The 18439-nt window shown below is 41.1% G+C and overlaps 2 protein-coding genes across 3 annotated transcripts; both read left to right on the forward strand.

The window, feature by feature from the left end:
* The first annotated feature begins 2884 nt into the window (after positions 1–2884).
* LOC127608658 (transcription factor 7-like 1) lies at positions 2885–7445 on the forward strand. Of its 2 annotated transcripts, none has more exons than XM_052077870.1 (8): positions 2885–2969; positions 3429–3714; positions 3828–3889; positions 3970–4044; positions 4713–4872; positions 6057–6164; positions 6294–6348; positions 6800–7445. In XM_052077870.1, exons 2-8 carry the CDS (start codon positions 3439–3441, stop codon positions 6940–6942), a joined length of 879 nt encoding a protein of 292 aa, XP_051933830.1. In that variant the 5' UTR covers positions 2885–2969; positions 3429–3438; the 3' UTR covers positions 6943–7445. The 2 variants fall into 2 exon arrangements, with proteins under 2 accessions (XP_051933830.1, XP_051933829.1); XM_052077869.1 differs by lacking the exon at positions 2885–2969 and adding an exon at positions 3107–3300.
* Positions 7446–10944: 3499 nt separating this feature from the next.
* Positions 10945–17968, forward strand: LOC127608663 (transcription factor 7-like). The gene is made up of 8 exons (XM_052077874.1): positions 10945–11095; positions 13233–13310; positions 13383–13500; positions 15227–15288; positions 15373–15450; positions 15892–16051; positions 17308–17415; positions 17503–17968. Exons 2-8 carry the CDS (start codon positions 13237–13239, stop codon positions 17536–17538), a joined length of 636 nt encoding a protein of 211 aa, XP_051933834.1. The 5' UTR covers positions 10945–11095; positions 13233–13236; the 3' UTR covers positions 17539–17968.
* Positions 17969–18439: the final 471 nt, after the last annotated feature.

An 18439-nucleotide genomic window follows, 5' to 3' on the forward strand; every position in this document is an offset into this window, starting at 1 on the left:
CAGTTGTCCTCATATCCTATTCACATTTTGGCATCATGAGACCCAAGATGACACCTAACGATGGATCAACAGTACCTTGCCATTGTGATGCTTCAAACAGGACATTCTCAGATGGAAGTGGAAGTGGCCAGTAAAGCTTTGAGTGTCACAGAGTGTCTTCAGCAGTTTGCAACAGATACCGAGAGACTGGAAGTGTCACAGAAAGATATTGAAGTGGACGTCCTTTGGCCACACCCCCTGCTGATGAACAATGCCCTGAGAAACCGGATGATGAATGCCACTCAATTCCAGGCACATTGAAGGGAGGTCACATCAGACCATTTGAAACCGTTTACATCACCGTGGTTGACCTACAAGGTTACCTGACCACACCGCCAGGCACAGGCGGCGGCATCTTGCATGGGTCAGGGAGTTGTCAGACTTGTGAACGGTACGTTAACAAGCCCAAACTAATGTACCTGAAGAACTATTAATCCAGTGATTGTGCCCTTATATGAACAACACGGGCCTAATTTCATCTTCATGGACGGCAAGGCTCTGGCTCATCGGGGGACGTTTCATCGGGGAACGGCTGGTGGAGACGGGTGTACCTCAATTGGAATGGCCTGCACTTTCTCCAGACTTGAATCCCATTGAAAAGCTGTGCAAGCAGCTGAGTCTCCGTGTTGAGGCTTGAAACTCTGCACCTCAAAAACCTCAATGACCCGAGGGCTGTCCTTTTAAAAGAGTGGTATGCCATGCCTCAGCAGACTATAAGTCGACTTGCGAACAGCACGAGACGTCGTTGTCAAGAGATAATTGATGCTGAAGGGCACATGATGAGTTATTGAGACGTTGAAATTCTTTGTTGTGGTGTACCCTTTTGTTTTTGTGAATTGTTTGAAATGAGGAAATCACCAGTGTATCATTCTACTTAAATGTCCATGATTTCATATCACTGTGGAGTGATACATTTACATCTGACATAAATTTCACCTGAAAGCCAAGCATCCCTTGTGTGTGTGTGTACATATGCTGGTGACTGCTACACACACACACAACCTGTGGAAGACCTTCAGTTGTTACATTAAGAATCTTGCAGATGAAATGTGTTCATCTTATATCCTCTTTTAAATACTGGAAGGGAAGACAGGCAGTTTGACATTATATTAATGCATTTAAATCCAGAAATGTTTGGCCAATGGCAGAGCGTAAGCTTTCACCTTTCTCTGCCACCATAATGTAATTTTAACAAAAGAATCAAGAAGTCATCTTTCAGTTTTAATTAAGAGGTTTGACAAAAATATGACATTTAACACTGCAGTGTAAACCTTATTGTGTAGTTGATTAAGGGAAAGACGAGGTCTGCATTTTTATTCCAATCTCAAAAGCACACGAATAAATATATTTATATACAGTCAGCCAAAAAACAACAAAAAAACCTTGGATAAAAGGATAAAAAGACAAGGAAATCATGCGTGCAAATTTAACCAAATTTATTCAGAAATCTCAAGATTGAAACAAGTTACCTTTGGCCTCGACAGTTACAAGAGGTGTTCAAAGTATGTGTACATATGTGTATATATATTCAAATATATTTGACTGTCAATGCTGGGCAGCCCCCGGGACTTGTGTTTTTGCGCCTGTAATGGGCAACATCTTTCACAGCCAAGACTTACAATTTTAATGTCTTGTTTACTGTCACTTTGAGAACTGTCTTGGAGATGTAACAGTCGCAAGAGGTAATGCTAAAGATTTCGAAGCCATTTGCAAGTCAAGGGTGGCATGAACATCCACAATTGCATTGAACTCAAATCTCAACCCTTTGAGAGGAAGAGACTGGCATTCACTGGGGCAAAAAAAAAATTGCCAAGATCTATGTACCTACTGTTCAAGACCTTGTGAAGTTGGATGACACAGTCATGGAAACAGGCTGCACAGGTGAGGCCTGTGTTGAAAACCATTTCATGAGAACTGATACAAACACGTCTCCACAACAGTGAGCTCTGAAGTTTCATGGTGGACGTTTCGATTCCCCAACGGTGCACTTCTGTGGTCACAGAGGTGCATTGACATTTATTGTGAGAACACCAGACAAGACATCCTCTATTTGGTTGCAACTGGCATGATCATGAAGCTAGTTGTGAGGAATCGGTTGAAAAACTACTTGCTCTTCCTTTTTGACACTTGACATGGGACCACACCACCACTGCCTCCTTCAATGGATTTCTAAGTCAAACTATGTTAAAATTATGTTATATTTATTTTTTTATACATTTTATTAAGGGGTTTGAAGAGAACACAATGCAATGGTACTGACATATTAAACTATGAGAAAATAAAAACAAGACAGCATTAAAATCTCACTTTAATTTGATTGCTTTGTATTTGTGATCCGATGAAGTCTTTCTTATACAAACATTTACTGAAATTGTGTCTTTTCCTATGTGGCATTAATTTAGACTATACTGTACGTTAGTGATAGTTAAATAATACGGCACGTTTGGTACTTGCTTTCAAATTCAGGCGACGTCACAATAGAAACAGAACTCCTTTGCAGACCTTTTTAAACGCTCCAGTGTAAATGAAAGACTTTAAACGATGAACCCTTCAGCAAAGTCATCAGCTTCAGGGGGCCCTCATTTGCCCATCGCGATTTCAGGTCCGGGCGACTGATGCACGATGAATGCGTTGTTATGCCGAATGTAAATCATCGTGCAAAATTGTGTATGATCATTGACATGATCAGGTCCAGTGATGCGTCGGATTCATCATCGTCTAAGGTGATGCCCTAAAGCATCCCAAAACTCACATAAAAGACCAATACTGTTTTGATGTCTCTGACATCACAGCTGTGTCATGAGTGTGTTGAATGCACAGTGTGCAGTCCAGTGTGTGATACAGAGGGCATCGAAACGTTGAACACGTCATGTACGAGACAAGGCGAGAAAATTAAACTTGCGTCACCATTGCGTCAACATATAAGGAAGGTACGTGTGTTACTTTGGGAACTACCTGAGTAAGTACCCCGATAAATATGCCACTTTGCCAACATTTTCATATAAAACGAGAAGAGTGCTCGTTAGAGTGCACGGTGAACTGGTAATTGTTCCATTTGTTGGTTAGGTCACTACCGAATTCAATGAGGATTTGATATAAATAATTTCTTGAATTGATGATGAGTTCAATTGTATCTAAAGAAAATTAATTCAGTAAATAATAGTATTAATGACAATATGATTGTGTGTTATTGCCAACAGAAAATCATCTCCCTCTCAATATGTGTCACAAGAGCCAAATAATCCCAGGCATTGTCTTCAGGTGTTGGAATAATGTTTATCACTGTTTTAATATCACACGAGCACTGACCATGCATGCTAGGATGGTTTTCATTGCATATAACAACTGAGGTGGTGGTTCTCTTCTTTTTTTGTTTGTTTTTTATACAGAGACAAGGACATGTCAGGTTTTACCTCCAACCGTATACCTCCAAACGCTGCTCTACCATCTCGAACTGCGACGCCAGTCTTCAGCACAAACCCTCGGCCAGTAGGCCAGAGCCGAGGTTTTAATGGCTTTATTCCATTACAAAACAGTTATGTACCTCTCCAGAACGGTTTCCTGCAGCCAAATCCAGTCATGGCTCCACCCAGCATGCATTTTGTACCAATGAGCCATCAGAATATTCAACCTATTACGCAGAACATTGAGCCACGTCCGCACATTCCTGGACAGGTATAATTGCAATCAATTTAGCTTTGTAGTTTTTAAGGGAATTTGCATGGAAGAGAAATACTGCAGTTGTGTTATCGTTCCATTGAAACAGTTGCATTTCTCTCTGTTTTTAGACAAATTTTGTACCAGAGGTTATGTTGCCTAATGGCATGAAAATGTGTCCTGTTGGTCTTCTGTAAGTAATGCAGATATGCTTTAGCGAGACTAAAATATTAGATCACTTGCTAATCGTGTCTCCTGTGTCAATTTGTGAAGGAATGGAGAACTGTTGTACAAAGTTACAACTGCGAACTTTACAGCTCCTCTTCCACCCACCATCTCCAAGCCAAAGTAAGATCTTGCTATTTCATTTGCAGCTGTTTGCCTTTCTGTGTGAGTTTGCATGTTCGCCCCGTGCCTGCGTGGCTTTTCTCCGGGTACTCCAGTTTCACAAAACATGTAGGGTATATATTTGATCACTCTATATTGTCTGTAGGTATGATTGTGAGTGTGAAAGGTTTCTCCATGTGCTCTGCGATTAGCTGGCAATCAGTTCAGGGTGTACACAACCTATTGCCCAAAAGACAGCAAGGATAGGTTGCAGCACACCCGCGACCCTCATGAGGATAAAGCAATTCAGATTATGGATCGATCTTATGCCTTGGTTTTTGTAAAGCAGACCAGGCAGTCGATCAGAGTAGCTCGGGTGATGTCGTAGTAATATGGCCGCGCTAGCCACGCAGTCATTTTGTGTGGACTCTGTATGGACAGCAAAATGAACTGTACCGCTCGCTGGAAACATGTATATATACACGTGTTTGAACCAGGATTTCTTTTTTTTTTTGTTTTTTCATGAGGATAAAACTGGGAGCTCCTTTCTGAGGCGTAACATTTAAAAAAAATGGAGGGGGGTTTGTGGTTGGGGATTCTGGGGTTGGCTTTTTGGATTTGTGAAAATACAATAAACTGATTTTTCTCCTAATGACCTCACATACTCAAATTGCCATGTTCTATTTTAGGAAGAAATCTAAAAAAGTAGACGACCAATACACGGAGCAAACATATGTCAAGAAGCCTCTAAATGCTTTCATGTTGTTCTCAAAAGAGCATAGGCAAGCAGTTAAGGACAGATCTGCCTCAACGAATATTGCTGTTATAAATGAGACTTTAGGAAAGATGGTAAGTGACTCTAATGTATGTACTATGTACACACAGACACACACACACGCAATCTAACTGTCTGGAAATAATTTCTTCGCCAACCACCACCACGATGTCTGGCTATCAGCGGTTCGTCAGTCAGGGTCTTGTTCTCAATCACCTTTGGAGGTGCCTGCTATCTTGATTATGGGGCCTGTCATACAGATGTTCCAATGTACCACTCGTGCTACCAAGTTATACCGCCCACTGTATGCCTTTCATGCCAGCATCGTACACGCTGTGATATGCTGCACAATCTCTTGGTTTTTTTTTGCATAACCTGCACCTGGAGTTAAGTGGGAGACCACAGCCTCTATTGATCTTTTGTTTAGGGCCTGTTCTTGTTCTGCTATGATTAGTGATTTCATGCTGTCTTCCAGTCAAGCCTTTTCTGGCAACTGGTATGTTTTCTTGAATACGTTCTTCAGTGGTACATGCCATGCAGGGGCTTTTCTTGCCATGAGAGTCCATCAGGTTCCTTCTCCTTACAGAGTTTCAGTTGTCTGAGGCATTCACTAAGCAGATCGTCCGCGGGCTCCATACGTTGTAGGCCTGTTGTTTCCTCCATGATAGTGCCCGTGACACTCACGAGTCCACAGCCCCACTTTGTCATTTGTGCACAGGATCAGGATGCTGGACTTGGGGCAGAACATTTCGTGGATTGTAAGGAGCTTTTGTGTCTGGTTGTCAGTGGCTAGCATCTCTTCCGGTGGCCAGGGTATTATGCCAGCAGGGCATCTGATTACTTGCAGGGCATACAGTAGATGTCAATCCCTTGGATCATACTTACCATTCAGCTGACGAAATAAGATCTGTGTCTCTCTCTTTAAGTATTTGGCCGTGGCTGCCATTCAAGCTGCCTCCTCATATTTGCTATTTTCCTGTGTAATTCCAAGGCCTTTATAGCCGTCCTGCACATCTGTTCGCTGCCTTCAGGTAGTTACATCCAGTCAGTTGGGGATAATGGGCACCTCTGATTTAAATCCAATGCATTATTAATTTTTATTATGAGAAAGAAAAGAAGAAATCGGGAACCTAACTTTGGAGAAAATGCGTTCATTGATGTGTTTGTCCACAGAATTAATGAATGTCATATTCAGATGAAACTGCGCCGAATATGATGGAATTGTTTGTTTGTTAATTTGTGTTTTACATCAACGCAGTGGCATTTGCTACCAGAGGAGGAGAAAGCTAAATTCTACGAGCTGGCTGAAAAAGAAAAGCGGCTTCACTCCCAGCAGCATCCAGATTGGTCCTGTCGTCACAACTACGTGGGTTTGACGCATTTGCATACCCCAATGTACCAAACTACAAAATTAGACAATTCTTTTTCTTGTACTCTGCAGCTAATACTATAGTATTACATGTGTCCCCCCCCCCCCCCCCCCCCCCAACTGTAGGGCAAAAAAAGGTATAATAAAAGAATTCGGGACTTAACAACTGGCAGTGTGCAGGGTAAGGCAATATTTATGATATCATTAAATGTAATTTGAATCTGCCAAGAGAATATACAAAAGCAATGTATACTAAAGGATCACATATTATTGTACAACCCTGGCTAAAATGAATGAATCGCCAGTCTGGAGGATGTTCATTCATTTTTTTAATTTTTGGAAAAATGAAAATTAAAATTAAAAAGCAGATCGCAGACATGACAAAAACTAAACTTATCTATTACTAGCCTATGCTAACACAGCAATAAAGTCTTAAGTACAATACATAACACGAATAAATAAATAAAACAAAATCAGGTCAACAACATGTAAGTTTGGCAGTAGCATGCTTCCCGTGTCACGTGTTGACGAACTTTTACGTGCCGATCATATACTTGTATTGTTACAGAGGACCCTTGACTTATTTGATGTGAAATGTGTTCCCTAAATAAGTAGCAGTTTGATTTCTACAGCAACATCAACATCCGAACTTCAGGACGAAGAACCTGGACAGGTAGACAGTGACGATGAAGACAGCCCTGCTTCTTTGTCAGTGGATTCAACAACCGAACAGTTCTCTTTGGAACAAAAAACTCCACCACGATTGCAAGATTGATGCAGCCTGTGCCTCTCCCCAACCTACCTAATATTTTTTATTCTTGTAAAGTGTTTGCTTTTGCTGTTTAATCATAGCCTTTTGTTTGATGTATAGTGGGACTCAACAGTCACACATTGTAGAAAAACAAAGTTTTATTTTTGTATGAGAAAAGAATTGCTCCAATAGTATTCTTATACTTTTTTATGGGACAAATCACATTAAATTATTTATTCTCACATAGTTTTTACACTAGTAAGGCCCGAGCAGTGCCCGCTATGAGCTCCCTATTGGTTTTGTATATTTTTTTCTTTTATCAGTATTATTTACTCTTATTCACACACACACATTGAATCACATTTTTGGGACCTAAAACATGGATGAAAACTCACCAAACTTTACCACTTCATTTGGCAATGGAAAAACAATCCCATCTTGGGATGCTTGGCCTTGGGCTATGGAAATTGGCAAGCATGTGTTGCACCTAGAGATGTACCAAAAAGGCCATTGCAGCAATATGCTTAGATGTAAGATAAAATAAGATAAGATATCCTTATATGTGAGCTATGATTTTTTTTATGTCCAGTTCTGGCCCATTTTTGCACATTTACAGATTCATACATGACTGGAACTGGATATTCCTGGTATAACCATGATGCTTTGCATGTGTCATACCTAACAAAATAATTTTGTATTTGTTTATTGTGCAGTTTTTAAAAAAGAGGTTCAGCAGCCTGGCATTTCTTTGAGGAAACCGGCCTTGTCGTATGTTTTGTAACCATCGGAGAAGTTGGAGGCATACATAAGCCCAAGACCGGCAAAAATATGTATCATGGAGCCATATGCTAAACCTAAACCAAGTACAACTTTTTGAATCAGCCATTTTTAATTTCCTTTCAAATGCTGCCCCATTTTTGGCCTTCTGTAAGTCATTTTATCAAACAAATTTTTAATATGCACTTCATGATTCAAAAACGAAACTGAACGAAAATTAGAATAAGCTGTGTATATTTTCTCTACTGCCCATCCTAAACCATGATTGCTGTGAGGTGGATCATAGGGCAGCTCACAGGCCACACCTGTCAATTGCAGGGCACAGAGACGGTCAACCAGTGCCGCTTACATTCATGCCAATCGTTGGTGCTCGGCAATGTATAAAGAACTACAAATTATGATTAGTACTATTACTGAGAGTCATCATTTAATTTGTGATTCTAAACAAACATGCTCGTCAGTTATATTTTGAAGTCCATTTGCACTTGCAAGAGACATAAGGGCCGTTCACATGGCACACATTTGCTCCGGTGCTGCACCGAGATATTTTGTTGCGGGATATTTTGCACCGCAGCAAATTGTGTGGAGCGTTCACACGTACGTAGCCGCTGAGCTTTGTACGTGTAGACTAATGCGCCAAACAGAAAATCAAGAGAGGAAATCACAAAATAAGTTATATGGGGGCGGGGGTTGTGAACAAACAACAAAGGAACAAACAACTCAGACAGTCCAGTCTCCTACAAAAGGAAAGATGTTACTAGCCAAGTCTTGTGTCGTTATGAAACAAACACATTACGGAAGTCCGACAGCACGAAAGCAACGCATTCTCGCCATACGTACTCTTCACAAGCATTTGCTCTGGAGCAAATTTAACCCAGTTGCGTTCACATGTGCAAAATTACACCGGTGCTGCTCCGCAAACGAGCATTTGCACCGGAGCAAATAAATTTGACCCACCATCCCGATGTGGGTCAAATTTGGTCCGGTATAAGCTCTTTTCTGGGGCTACGCCGGAGTTAATTTGCACGTGTGAACGCTCTACTGGGGCAGCCCCGGACCAAATCTTGCCATGTGAACAGCCCTTTTGTGTCAACATAAGCAGCAATACATAAGATGTTATCATAGGTGTCAAACTTAGGTCCTGGAGGGCCGCTGTCCTGCATATTTTCCAAGTCTCCCTGTTGCAACACACCTGATTCAAATGATCAGCTCATCAGCAAGCTCTGTGGAAGCCTGACATTGAACCTGTTCATTTGAATCAGGTGTGTTGCAACAGGGAGACCCAAGTCAGCTCAAACTCCATCTCCAAACAAAACACCCTTCACTTCGAAACAAAAATGTGGAATATTTTGTTCATCTGTGTGAACACACGGAGAAACAAGTAACATGCATGAGACAAAACGCAAAGGTAAACAAGAGAGCCCTGAAAGCAAGTTACCCTTTAGGTGAACTTGTGGCTAAATCAAAAAAGTCCCAGTGGCACAGCAATTAATATTTCCCGCATGCAAAGCCTTTGTAAATGAGATGTTCCGATCTGAAGTGGCTAAAGAAATAGCCTGACTGCTGTAAAAACTAGAAACAGAAAAAGAGCTGTCGAGGAAGAGTTCTTTCATCGATTGCTGCCAGGATATCAGGTCTGTGTTCATCAAAACCATTCATCACACTGACAGAATAAATATGAACGATAAAATATTTGATTGATGTTTGTTTGATTCTATTCAAGGTGTTATAATACTGTTAAATGCATATAATAACAATATAACAATTTAATTGTTAAAATAAGCTTTTTTTCACATTTTCAGCTGGATTTTTTTCAGTTAAAGAAATGTGCCTTGGCTCGAAAAAGACTTCTCTAGCCTACAATACAGGGTCAGTATTAGAAAATGATGGTCGTGTAGAGGACCCCAAAAAGAAGGGAGGCAGGGAGGAGCAGGGTGGACTGACTGTAATGTATTTAACAAAAAATACAAACTAAAGCGGACATGAAATCAAACACAGTAACTAAATATAATGGCCCGAACTCGACAGGTCGGCTAGGGAGTCCTTTTAACAGAAACACAAACTGATGACACAATAACCAAAAGGGTTGCCACTGCAGGAAGAGCACTACAGTGCCACCTGTTGGTCACAAACAGAACCACCCTAACAAAAACAATGACAAGACAAACTACAAAACATTGACGAAAATATTGAAACTAAAGAATGACTTGACAATAAGCCCATGCCATGATGAACTCATTAAAACATACTTGGTTGAGATTTATCCTTAATTCAACGTCTTATTGTAGACCTGGAGTCTAAAAATCAGACCATGTGACTACTGTGCCATATACTTTGATGATTCCTCCTCAGGGTCACCGGCAATAAAGGACTACCTTGTAGCTAGGAGCACGTAGCGATAGTCGCCACTTGTTGATGTAATTGTATGTGAAATTCAATTTGTGCTAACTGTTATACCAGTAAGGCAACTGTGCTTTCAGTTGCATTGCAAGATTAATTAAAGCAGACAACAGAATGAACTAATCCAGGAGCTACAAGGGAACTATAGTTTAACGCAAATTACCAGCACGGGCAGCTAAACATGCAGGCAAACTGAAAACTAAAACGAACTAAAAAACTCATCAAGATATTCCTGATATCTAAACCATGCGTCTGCTAAACATACCACTTGCACAGATGTACACACAACATCACAGTGAGGCGGCTTGGTGATGAAGTGATGCTTTCACAAGTAAAAATGTGCAGCCTGAGCTACTCTTTTCCTGTTCACCTCGTCTATGCTCCCGTGTGGAGTTTGCATGTTCTCCTCATGCCTGCGTGGCTTTTCTCCGGGTATTCCGGTTCCATCCCACTTTCCAAAAACATGCATGGCAGATTAATGGAACCCTCTAAGCTGGGATAGGCCCCAACACCGCCCGCGACCCTTGTGAGGATAAAGCGGGTCAGGAAATAGATGAAGATGGAGGGATGGACTGTCAGAGACCTTAAATTAAATTACCAGAAAAATCTTTTCAATTGTGAAAAAAATCCCAGTCCGTCTCTCAACATCTGATTGAAAGCAATGGCTGAGATTTTACATGCCATCCCCAGGATACCAGCTACAAACAAACTTTTGACCCTTACCCCCCAAAAAATTTGAAAGTGGCACATCATACTTATGTAAAGAATTTTAGCATCATGTGCATGATGTCTCAAAGTACACCCAAGACCACACACACGAAAGGCCATCACTGCTTTGAAGTCTTTGACGGCAGTCTGAGTTTGACAGTGTTGGATATGAGTGAGTAGGCATTCTTAGGACAGTCTCAGCAACACAGTAGCAGATGGATTTGGGGGCAAAGAAGGCAAGCTCATCCAACAGTTGAACTAAGGAACCAAATCTACACTGGGAACGACCAGAGTAAGTGCTTTAATGAGTCACCGCTGATCAGTGAGTGCAAGTAGTGTGGAGGTCATGGGTTTGATTCCGGCTCTGGCCTCCCTGTGAGGAGTTTGTATGTTCTCCCTGTGCATGCGTGGGTTTTCTCCAGGTACTCCGGTTTCCTCCGATATTCCAAAAACTCTCATGGTAGGTCTGTTTAACACTCTCAATTGTCCATAAGTGCGAATGGTTATTCATCTATGTGTGCCCTACGAATGTCTGGCAACCAGTTAAGGGTGTATCCTCCTTACCGGCCGACGATGGCTGGGAATGGGCTCCAGCAAGTCTGCTCCCCTAGTGAGGATAAAACGGATTGGAAAATGGACGTGTGTGCATGCGTATATTATATTAAAGAGACTCTGCTAAGAATGCCTACTCACTGAGATATATATATATATATGTGCACTTCAAATCACTTTTTCAATAATCTGTGAGTTTTATCATCTCTAAACCTTCCCTCTGCTGGATTTTTGATGTTGCCAATTAGCCAAAAACAATGAAGCAATTCTAATATAAATCACCAAATCTCCAAAGTGTCTGGGATTATCCAACTGTTTGAAATGAAAGACAAAGTTGAAAATGGCGTCTGACACATTGACTGGGGTAAAGGTCACGTAGGAAGGCTAAGTATTTTCCGGGAGGCTAAGCTCCAAAAATACCATCTGATCTTCAAACACACTTCTCTATGTCAAAGTAAAATTTAGGTTACTTTGAATTCTATACATCACACAGTTCACAATGAGGTTACTTTGAATTGTGTCCATCACAGTTCACTCAATTATTACAGTCCCATTTACAGAATTGTTTTAGTAAGTGATCATGTGTCACAACACATGCATATTGAATTGAAAGTGAATTCCAAAATGAAATCCTTTGTCGATTTTGCTGTTAAAGTCAAATTCATCTGATCGGATTTTACAAGGTCATGTTTCATCCATCTATCCATCCATTTTCCGATCCGCTTTTATCCTCACAAGGAGGAGGGGGCTGGAGCCTATCCCAGCCATCTTTGGGCAGTAGGCAGGGGACACACTGAACCGGTTGCCAGCCAATCGCAGGTCACACAGAGATGAACAACCATCCGCGCTCACACACACACGTAGGTACAATTTTGAGGGTTCAAGCATCCTGCCATGCATGTTTTTGGAATGTGGGAGGAAACCCGAGGACCCGGAGAAAACCCACGTAGGCCCGGGGAGAACATGCAAACTCCACACAGGGAGGTCAGAGAATCCACGAACCCTGCACTGTGAGGTCGACGCACTAACCACTTGACCACCAGGCTGCAAAGGGTCATGTTTCAAAGAATATAAAAGGTATCAAAAGGGTGTGTGTGTGTGTGTTTGTCTGTCTGTCTGTCTGTCTGTCTGTCTGTGTGAAGGTGTTACAATTTTTAGTTCAACTTGTTTGTTAATTGTAAATATAGTTATGGCAATTGGTCAAAAAATGAATACATACTGACACTAGGCTATGAATTATTTTTATTTGTCGATGGTTGGGTGGTTTTATATGTGCCAACTGTCTACAGTCAAGACTTCCAAATATGATGCCTCTTGGCTGACATAAACTTTATGACAGATGTGAAAGTAGAAGATGTGCCATCAATGCCTGTGGCCTGTGATGGTGCTAAAGAAGGCTCTTAAAATAACATCCAAGCCACTGTTAACACATAAGTAGGAATATATGACTTCATGAGACTAGCAAATCCATGGACCAGTATGCTATTTTCTAAAATATCGTCAGACAACAAAATATATACAAAGTAAAGATGAAGATGTTTGTCTGTTTTTTTGAACAAGTCAACGACCCACAACATAACATACCGGTACTTGTTTCACCAGAGCACCACCATTCCATTTAAAATGAGTGGAGTGAATATAAACCGAGCTTTGAACAGAAGATTCCTTCTTCATTTTGGCAAAGTAGCGAAGGAGTGTCACAATCCTCAGAGTTACTGTTACTTATTTTTGGATTTCTGTTCATTAATTGAATCAAAATCGTGTTTTATGTGTGACATGTTAGAAGTGAAAATTCAAGAATGGTGTTTATCGTCCAGTCCAAACTGCATGTCAATATTCGGGGACCTTTTAACGAGTGTGTGCTTTTGTTTTTGCAGGGATATGGAAATGCCTGGGTTTACATCAAAATGTCATCCTCAAAATGCTGCTCAACCCTCACGACCTGATGGGCCAAGGTACAACACCAACCCTCAGGCAGTAGGCAGCCAGCATAAGGACTATAATGGCTTTGTTCCCATACAAAACAGTTATATGCAGCCAACTCCGGTGATGGCTGCTCCCAGCATGCACTTTGTGCCAATGAATCACCAGAATCTCCAGCCTCTTCCCCAGAGCATTGAGACACTTGCGCATATCCATGGCCAGGTAAGTTAAGACACGGATTGCTTGATAACACCATTATCAATCAATCAATAACTTTATGATGAACTTTCCATGCACAAGGCGGTCTCAAAGTGAAGTCAGAAATCAAAAAAGTTCCAGGCAGAGAGGGAAAAAAAGCAAAATCACAAGAATTGCATACACATTTTCTTTCATACAAACCCAGGACGCACATAAACACAAACTCACACTTGCACATGAGTTAGTCAAAAGCAGTCATGCAGAGGACAGTTTGGAACTTGTTTCCGGTAGTGGACATTCAGTTTGCCGGTTTGAGTGTCTCAGGCAGGCGGTTTCTCTGATGCGTGGGGCACAGATGCAGAAAGCTGCTTCCTACTGTCTATAATGTTACTGCAAGAACTGCAGTTGTAACTCTATTTGAGCATTCTTTGTGAAGTTTAATTGCTGAGAATGTGAGCCGCTGCGGATGCCCGTGTCGCCATCAAAAGAACAGTTAACATAAAATGAGAAAATAATACAACACATCACATAAGACACAGTCAGTGCAATCTTAACCACTTTTTCTGCAAACACTTTGTTGTTTGAAGCAGTTCTAGATGAAAGAGGAGTGAATCAAAGTGTCCTTTCACCATTGGATCAGAGACGTCGTGCTGAAAATGTGCACACGTCTGCTACAAGCTTAGTTCGAAAGCAAACAAGAAGCTGTCGCGTCCATTGACGAAAAAGAGATTGGCTCCCATCTCCTGCCCCAAGTAAATCCGCTTCAATTCCAAGCCGCGACTCCCAGTTCCACATTTGCATCGGCGCACTGCGCTGACGCTCCTTTGTGTGTGTGTGTGTGTGTGTGTGTGTATTACATACAGTATGTGTATACAGTATGTGTATATTATATAGTATGTGTATACAGTGTATATATATGTGTTTTTTTAATAAGGTAGATAAAAAACAAAAATAAGTGGTAAACAATGACATGTAAGTCCAATATTTCAATCTGCATTGACATATCCTAAATTATGTTGCCATTCATTCTCATATATTCACCGCATTTTCCCCATCTCGTTTTAAACGTCGCATGAGTCATGAACAAACTACAGATTATTATAAGCCTGCCTTCAAAGACAGAACTGAACCGAGGACATGATTCATGCTTTGTTTGAACTAGTAATAAAATTAGCGCTAGTCACCGCACCGCACATACAGAGCAGAAGCAATTTTAGTGCACACTCACCATTTAAACTAAGGCTGCGTCTCCGAGAATGACTTTGTGCTAAGGTCCATAAATGCAATTTACAGCTCTCAATTAGTAAAATATTAGATCAAACATGAACTCAATGATAAAGCATTCAACAAGTTGGCGCCATAAATCTTTTGAATGAATAACATTAATGAATAGATTCAGTATAGTCAAAAGAACTGCCTATGCCTCCACTAAAAAACATATAGCAAGAAGTCAGCAGAAAAATAACCCACCAGTCATATATCGTGCCCTCCGGAGTACTTCCATGTACCTGGAAATTTCTGGCCTTAATTGTGCACACCTAACTTGTAGGGCAGTGTCACATGAGTGCATACTTGATTAACCTAACGTTCCACATTTTGGTACTGTATATTTTCATCAGATATTATTTTGTGTTGTTATAATAAAAGAAATAGGACACCATTCATGATATTTACAAGGGCTTAATTTACCCTGTTATTGATGTCAATGTTCTGCCTTAAAAGTCATTTGCCTTATCTGTTCTACCTTTAGACTAACTTTGTCCCAGAGGTGCTGCTGCCTAATGGCATGAACATGCGTCCTGTTGGATTACTGTAAGTACAAATCAGCAGTGAAATCGTCCCTGCAACTTGCGACATACTTTTCATGTATCGGTGTGGCTGTGTCTCTTTGTTTAGGAATGGAGAGCTTTTGTACAAAGTTACGGCTCCTCCCAACATTGCTGCTCCCCTTCCTGCCAACGTTCCCAAGATAAAGTAAGGAAGGCAATTAGTAGTGGGAAATAAAATGATGGTGTTGTATGGAAATGTTACAATGTTTCATTTCTTTAAAAATAAAAAAAAGGACTTACAAGGCCATGGAGACCTGTGGGTCTCAGCTGTTGTTAGCCTGGGGCCAAGTGTGTAACATTTCCTGCCACTCTCCCAATAGTCTACGTTCCATGTGAGAACTCAGTAACACCTCAGTACTGTTCTGAAACAAAATCTGAATATAAATACATATACCGGTAATTTTTTTAAGAGCTGTCTGTGACACCCCAATTGTGTCCGCGCCCCACCTGTTGAGAATCACTGGTATATACTTTTATATTTCAAATTGTGCCAGTTTTTTTTATTTGTCTAAAATGATTACAGTATATTAATGTCCTCGGTGCATTACATGTCAGATGTATCTGATACTCTAATACTGTATTACAGGAAGAAATCTAAAAAAGTGGAAGACCAAGTCACAGAGCAAACCTATGTCAAGAAGCCACTAAATGCCTTCATGTTGTTCTCGAAAGAACATAGGCAAGCAGTCAAGGCCAAGTCTGCTTCAACAAATATTGCTGTTATAAATGAGACCTTAGGAAAAATGGTAAGTGCTCACATTCTGTTAAGCAAAATTGAGGGGTGGCAGAAACTCAGGTAGTAAGTAACTTGCTTAGAAGGCTGCATTTCCAAGCTTTTAAGTTTCACGAGAATGTGGAGTTAGGACTGTCTGCTGGACAGAGGTCGGTTCACTTCTAGAGCACTGCTGAGGCAATACACTTGCTCTTCAGCAGATAACACACGTACTAAATTTTAATTTCTAAATTCCTCATGAGGCAAAAATCACACATTGACCATTTATTGCTCCTGTAATGTGTAATACCCAGACTGGCCTGTGAGAGGCAGCATGGTGCAACAGCCCATCCAAACTGTCAGAAAATACAATTACACCTCCCTGTCATATTTATTGTCCTAAATGACACGTTATACAAACACTCAACACAATCAGTTGCTCCTCTACTTGTGTCCCGCAACAGTGCAAGCTTCAGGTTGCTTCCTATTCGCTATTGATCAGGGTTAATTATCATTTTTCTTGTCTGCCATGATGATTCTTGTTCAGGATCTTTTAGTGGCACATGAGAGCTTGTTTTTTTGCTGCCTTAACCGCAAAGGAGAGAAAATGCTTACGTTTGGTCTGATTGTTGATATGCCTGCAGCGAGGTAGAGATCTGTTTTAACCCGTTTTAAGAATAAGGACTATTCCCTCTAACTGATCAATACAGTGTAGAAAATGAGGGAAAACGTCTACCCCACTGGCAAGTTACCTTGAAGAACATCTCACAGGGGCGGCCCGGTGCTCCATTGGTTAGCGCGTCGACCTCACAGTGCAGAGGTACCGGGTTCAATCCCAGCTCCGGCCTACCAGTGTGGACTTTGCATGTTCTCTCTGGGCCTGCATGGGTTTTCTCTGGGTGCTGCGGTTTCCTCCCACATTCCAAAAACATACATGGCCGCCGCCCTAAATTGTTCATAGCTGTGAGTGTGAGCACGGATGGTTGTTTCTCTCTGTGTGCCCTGCGATTGGCTGGTAACTGATTCAGGGTGACCCCGCCCACTGCTGGTGATGGCTGGGATAGGCTCCAGCACCCCCTGCGACCCTTGTGAGGTTCAAGCGGATTGGAAAATGAATGAATGAATGAATGAATGAATGAATGAATGAATGAATGAATGAATGAATGAACAGCTCACACTTTATTTTTCCTCGTGTCCGAATAGGTAATTGACAGATTTCAGCATGTGTAGAAAGTATCCATCACTGATGTTCTTTCTGTGCGTCATTCTAAATGTGTCATTTCAATGTAGTGGCATTTGCTACCTGAAAAAGAAAAAGCCAAGTATTACGAGCTAGCTGAGGAAGAGAGGAGACTTCACGCCCAGCAGCATCCAGATTGGTCTTGTCGCCATAACTATGTGAGTGTGACTCTTGCGATGAATGCAACATGGGACCCACTTCTGATTATGATGCATTCTATACTCATCATGTGTGCTTGTTTGTAGGGCAAAAAGCGGTACAATAAAAGGATCAGGGACTGAGAGTTCGCAATGTTGCCCTCTGAAGTTGAGAAAACTGAAAAAGAATGTATTGAACAAGACAGTGCATCCTCGCCACTGACTTCAAGAACCATCCCAGTGTCCCTGTCACAGCTAATCCCACAAATGTAAAAACATTTTCTTGCCATCATTTGTAACCATAGCTACCATTGGTTCACTCTGAAAAGCTGAAAAAGGTTTTGTGTTGTAATGCAATGAACAAAACGCAAGCAATAGCTTCATTGAGAAGTTGTATTTAGCACTCTGTTATGTATTTATCAAATACTGATGACACGACACTGAGCTTATTTAGCAAGACGTATCTCATCAATTTGTAAGTACTATTCACTGGCCCGAAACCGGGAATTTAACTAGGAATTTTTGCTCTGTTACTGGAAACGAAGGTCAATAAAACTGATCGTAGTCTTACTGATTTCATGTCTTGATGTCTCAGAGCTGATGCAACAGTACTATGTTGTGGATTGATGGGGATGAGTTTTTAATGCGCGCGTGTGTGTGTGTGCACTGTCAAAATGTTCTCATTATGACTCTGTTAAAAGGCCACCGGTGGCACTTCATAAATTTGACGTTTGTAAATCTGCACTAGTGGAACTCAATTGCAGTGCAGATCTTTTGGAAAGAGAAATGTTTCATTCTTTCACTTGTTCACCTTCGGTTTTAATGTTCTTACCTGAATTCAAAATGCGAATCGTGACTTCACTATAATTGAAAAACGGAGATCCTGGGGAGGCAATAGTGAAATCCGGTAACTTTAATAGGTATGGAATTGTTGCAATACACAGTAACTTGCATATTACGGCCCAGTTTTCATCTCCAGGTTGTCAAACTCAAACATTACACAAAACATACACTAGAGGGCAGTATAGGCTAAAGTATGTCGATG

This window comes from Hippocampus zosterae, chromosome 10 (genome assembly GCF_025434085.1).
Source record: "Hippocampus zosterae strain Florida chromosome 10, ASM2543408v3, whole genome shotgun sequence".
NCBI lineage: Eukaryota > Metazoa > Chordata > Actinopteri > Syngnathiformes > Syngnathidae > Hippocampus > Hippocampus zosterae.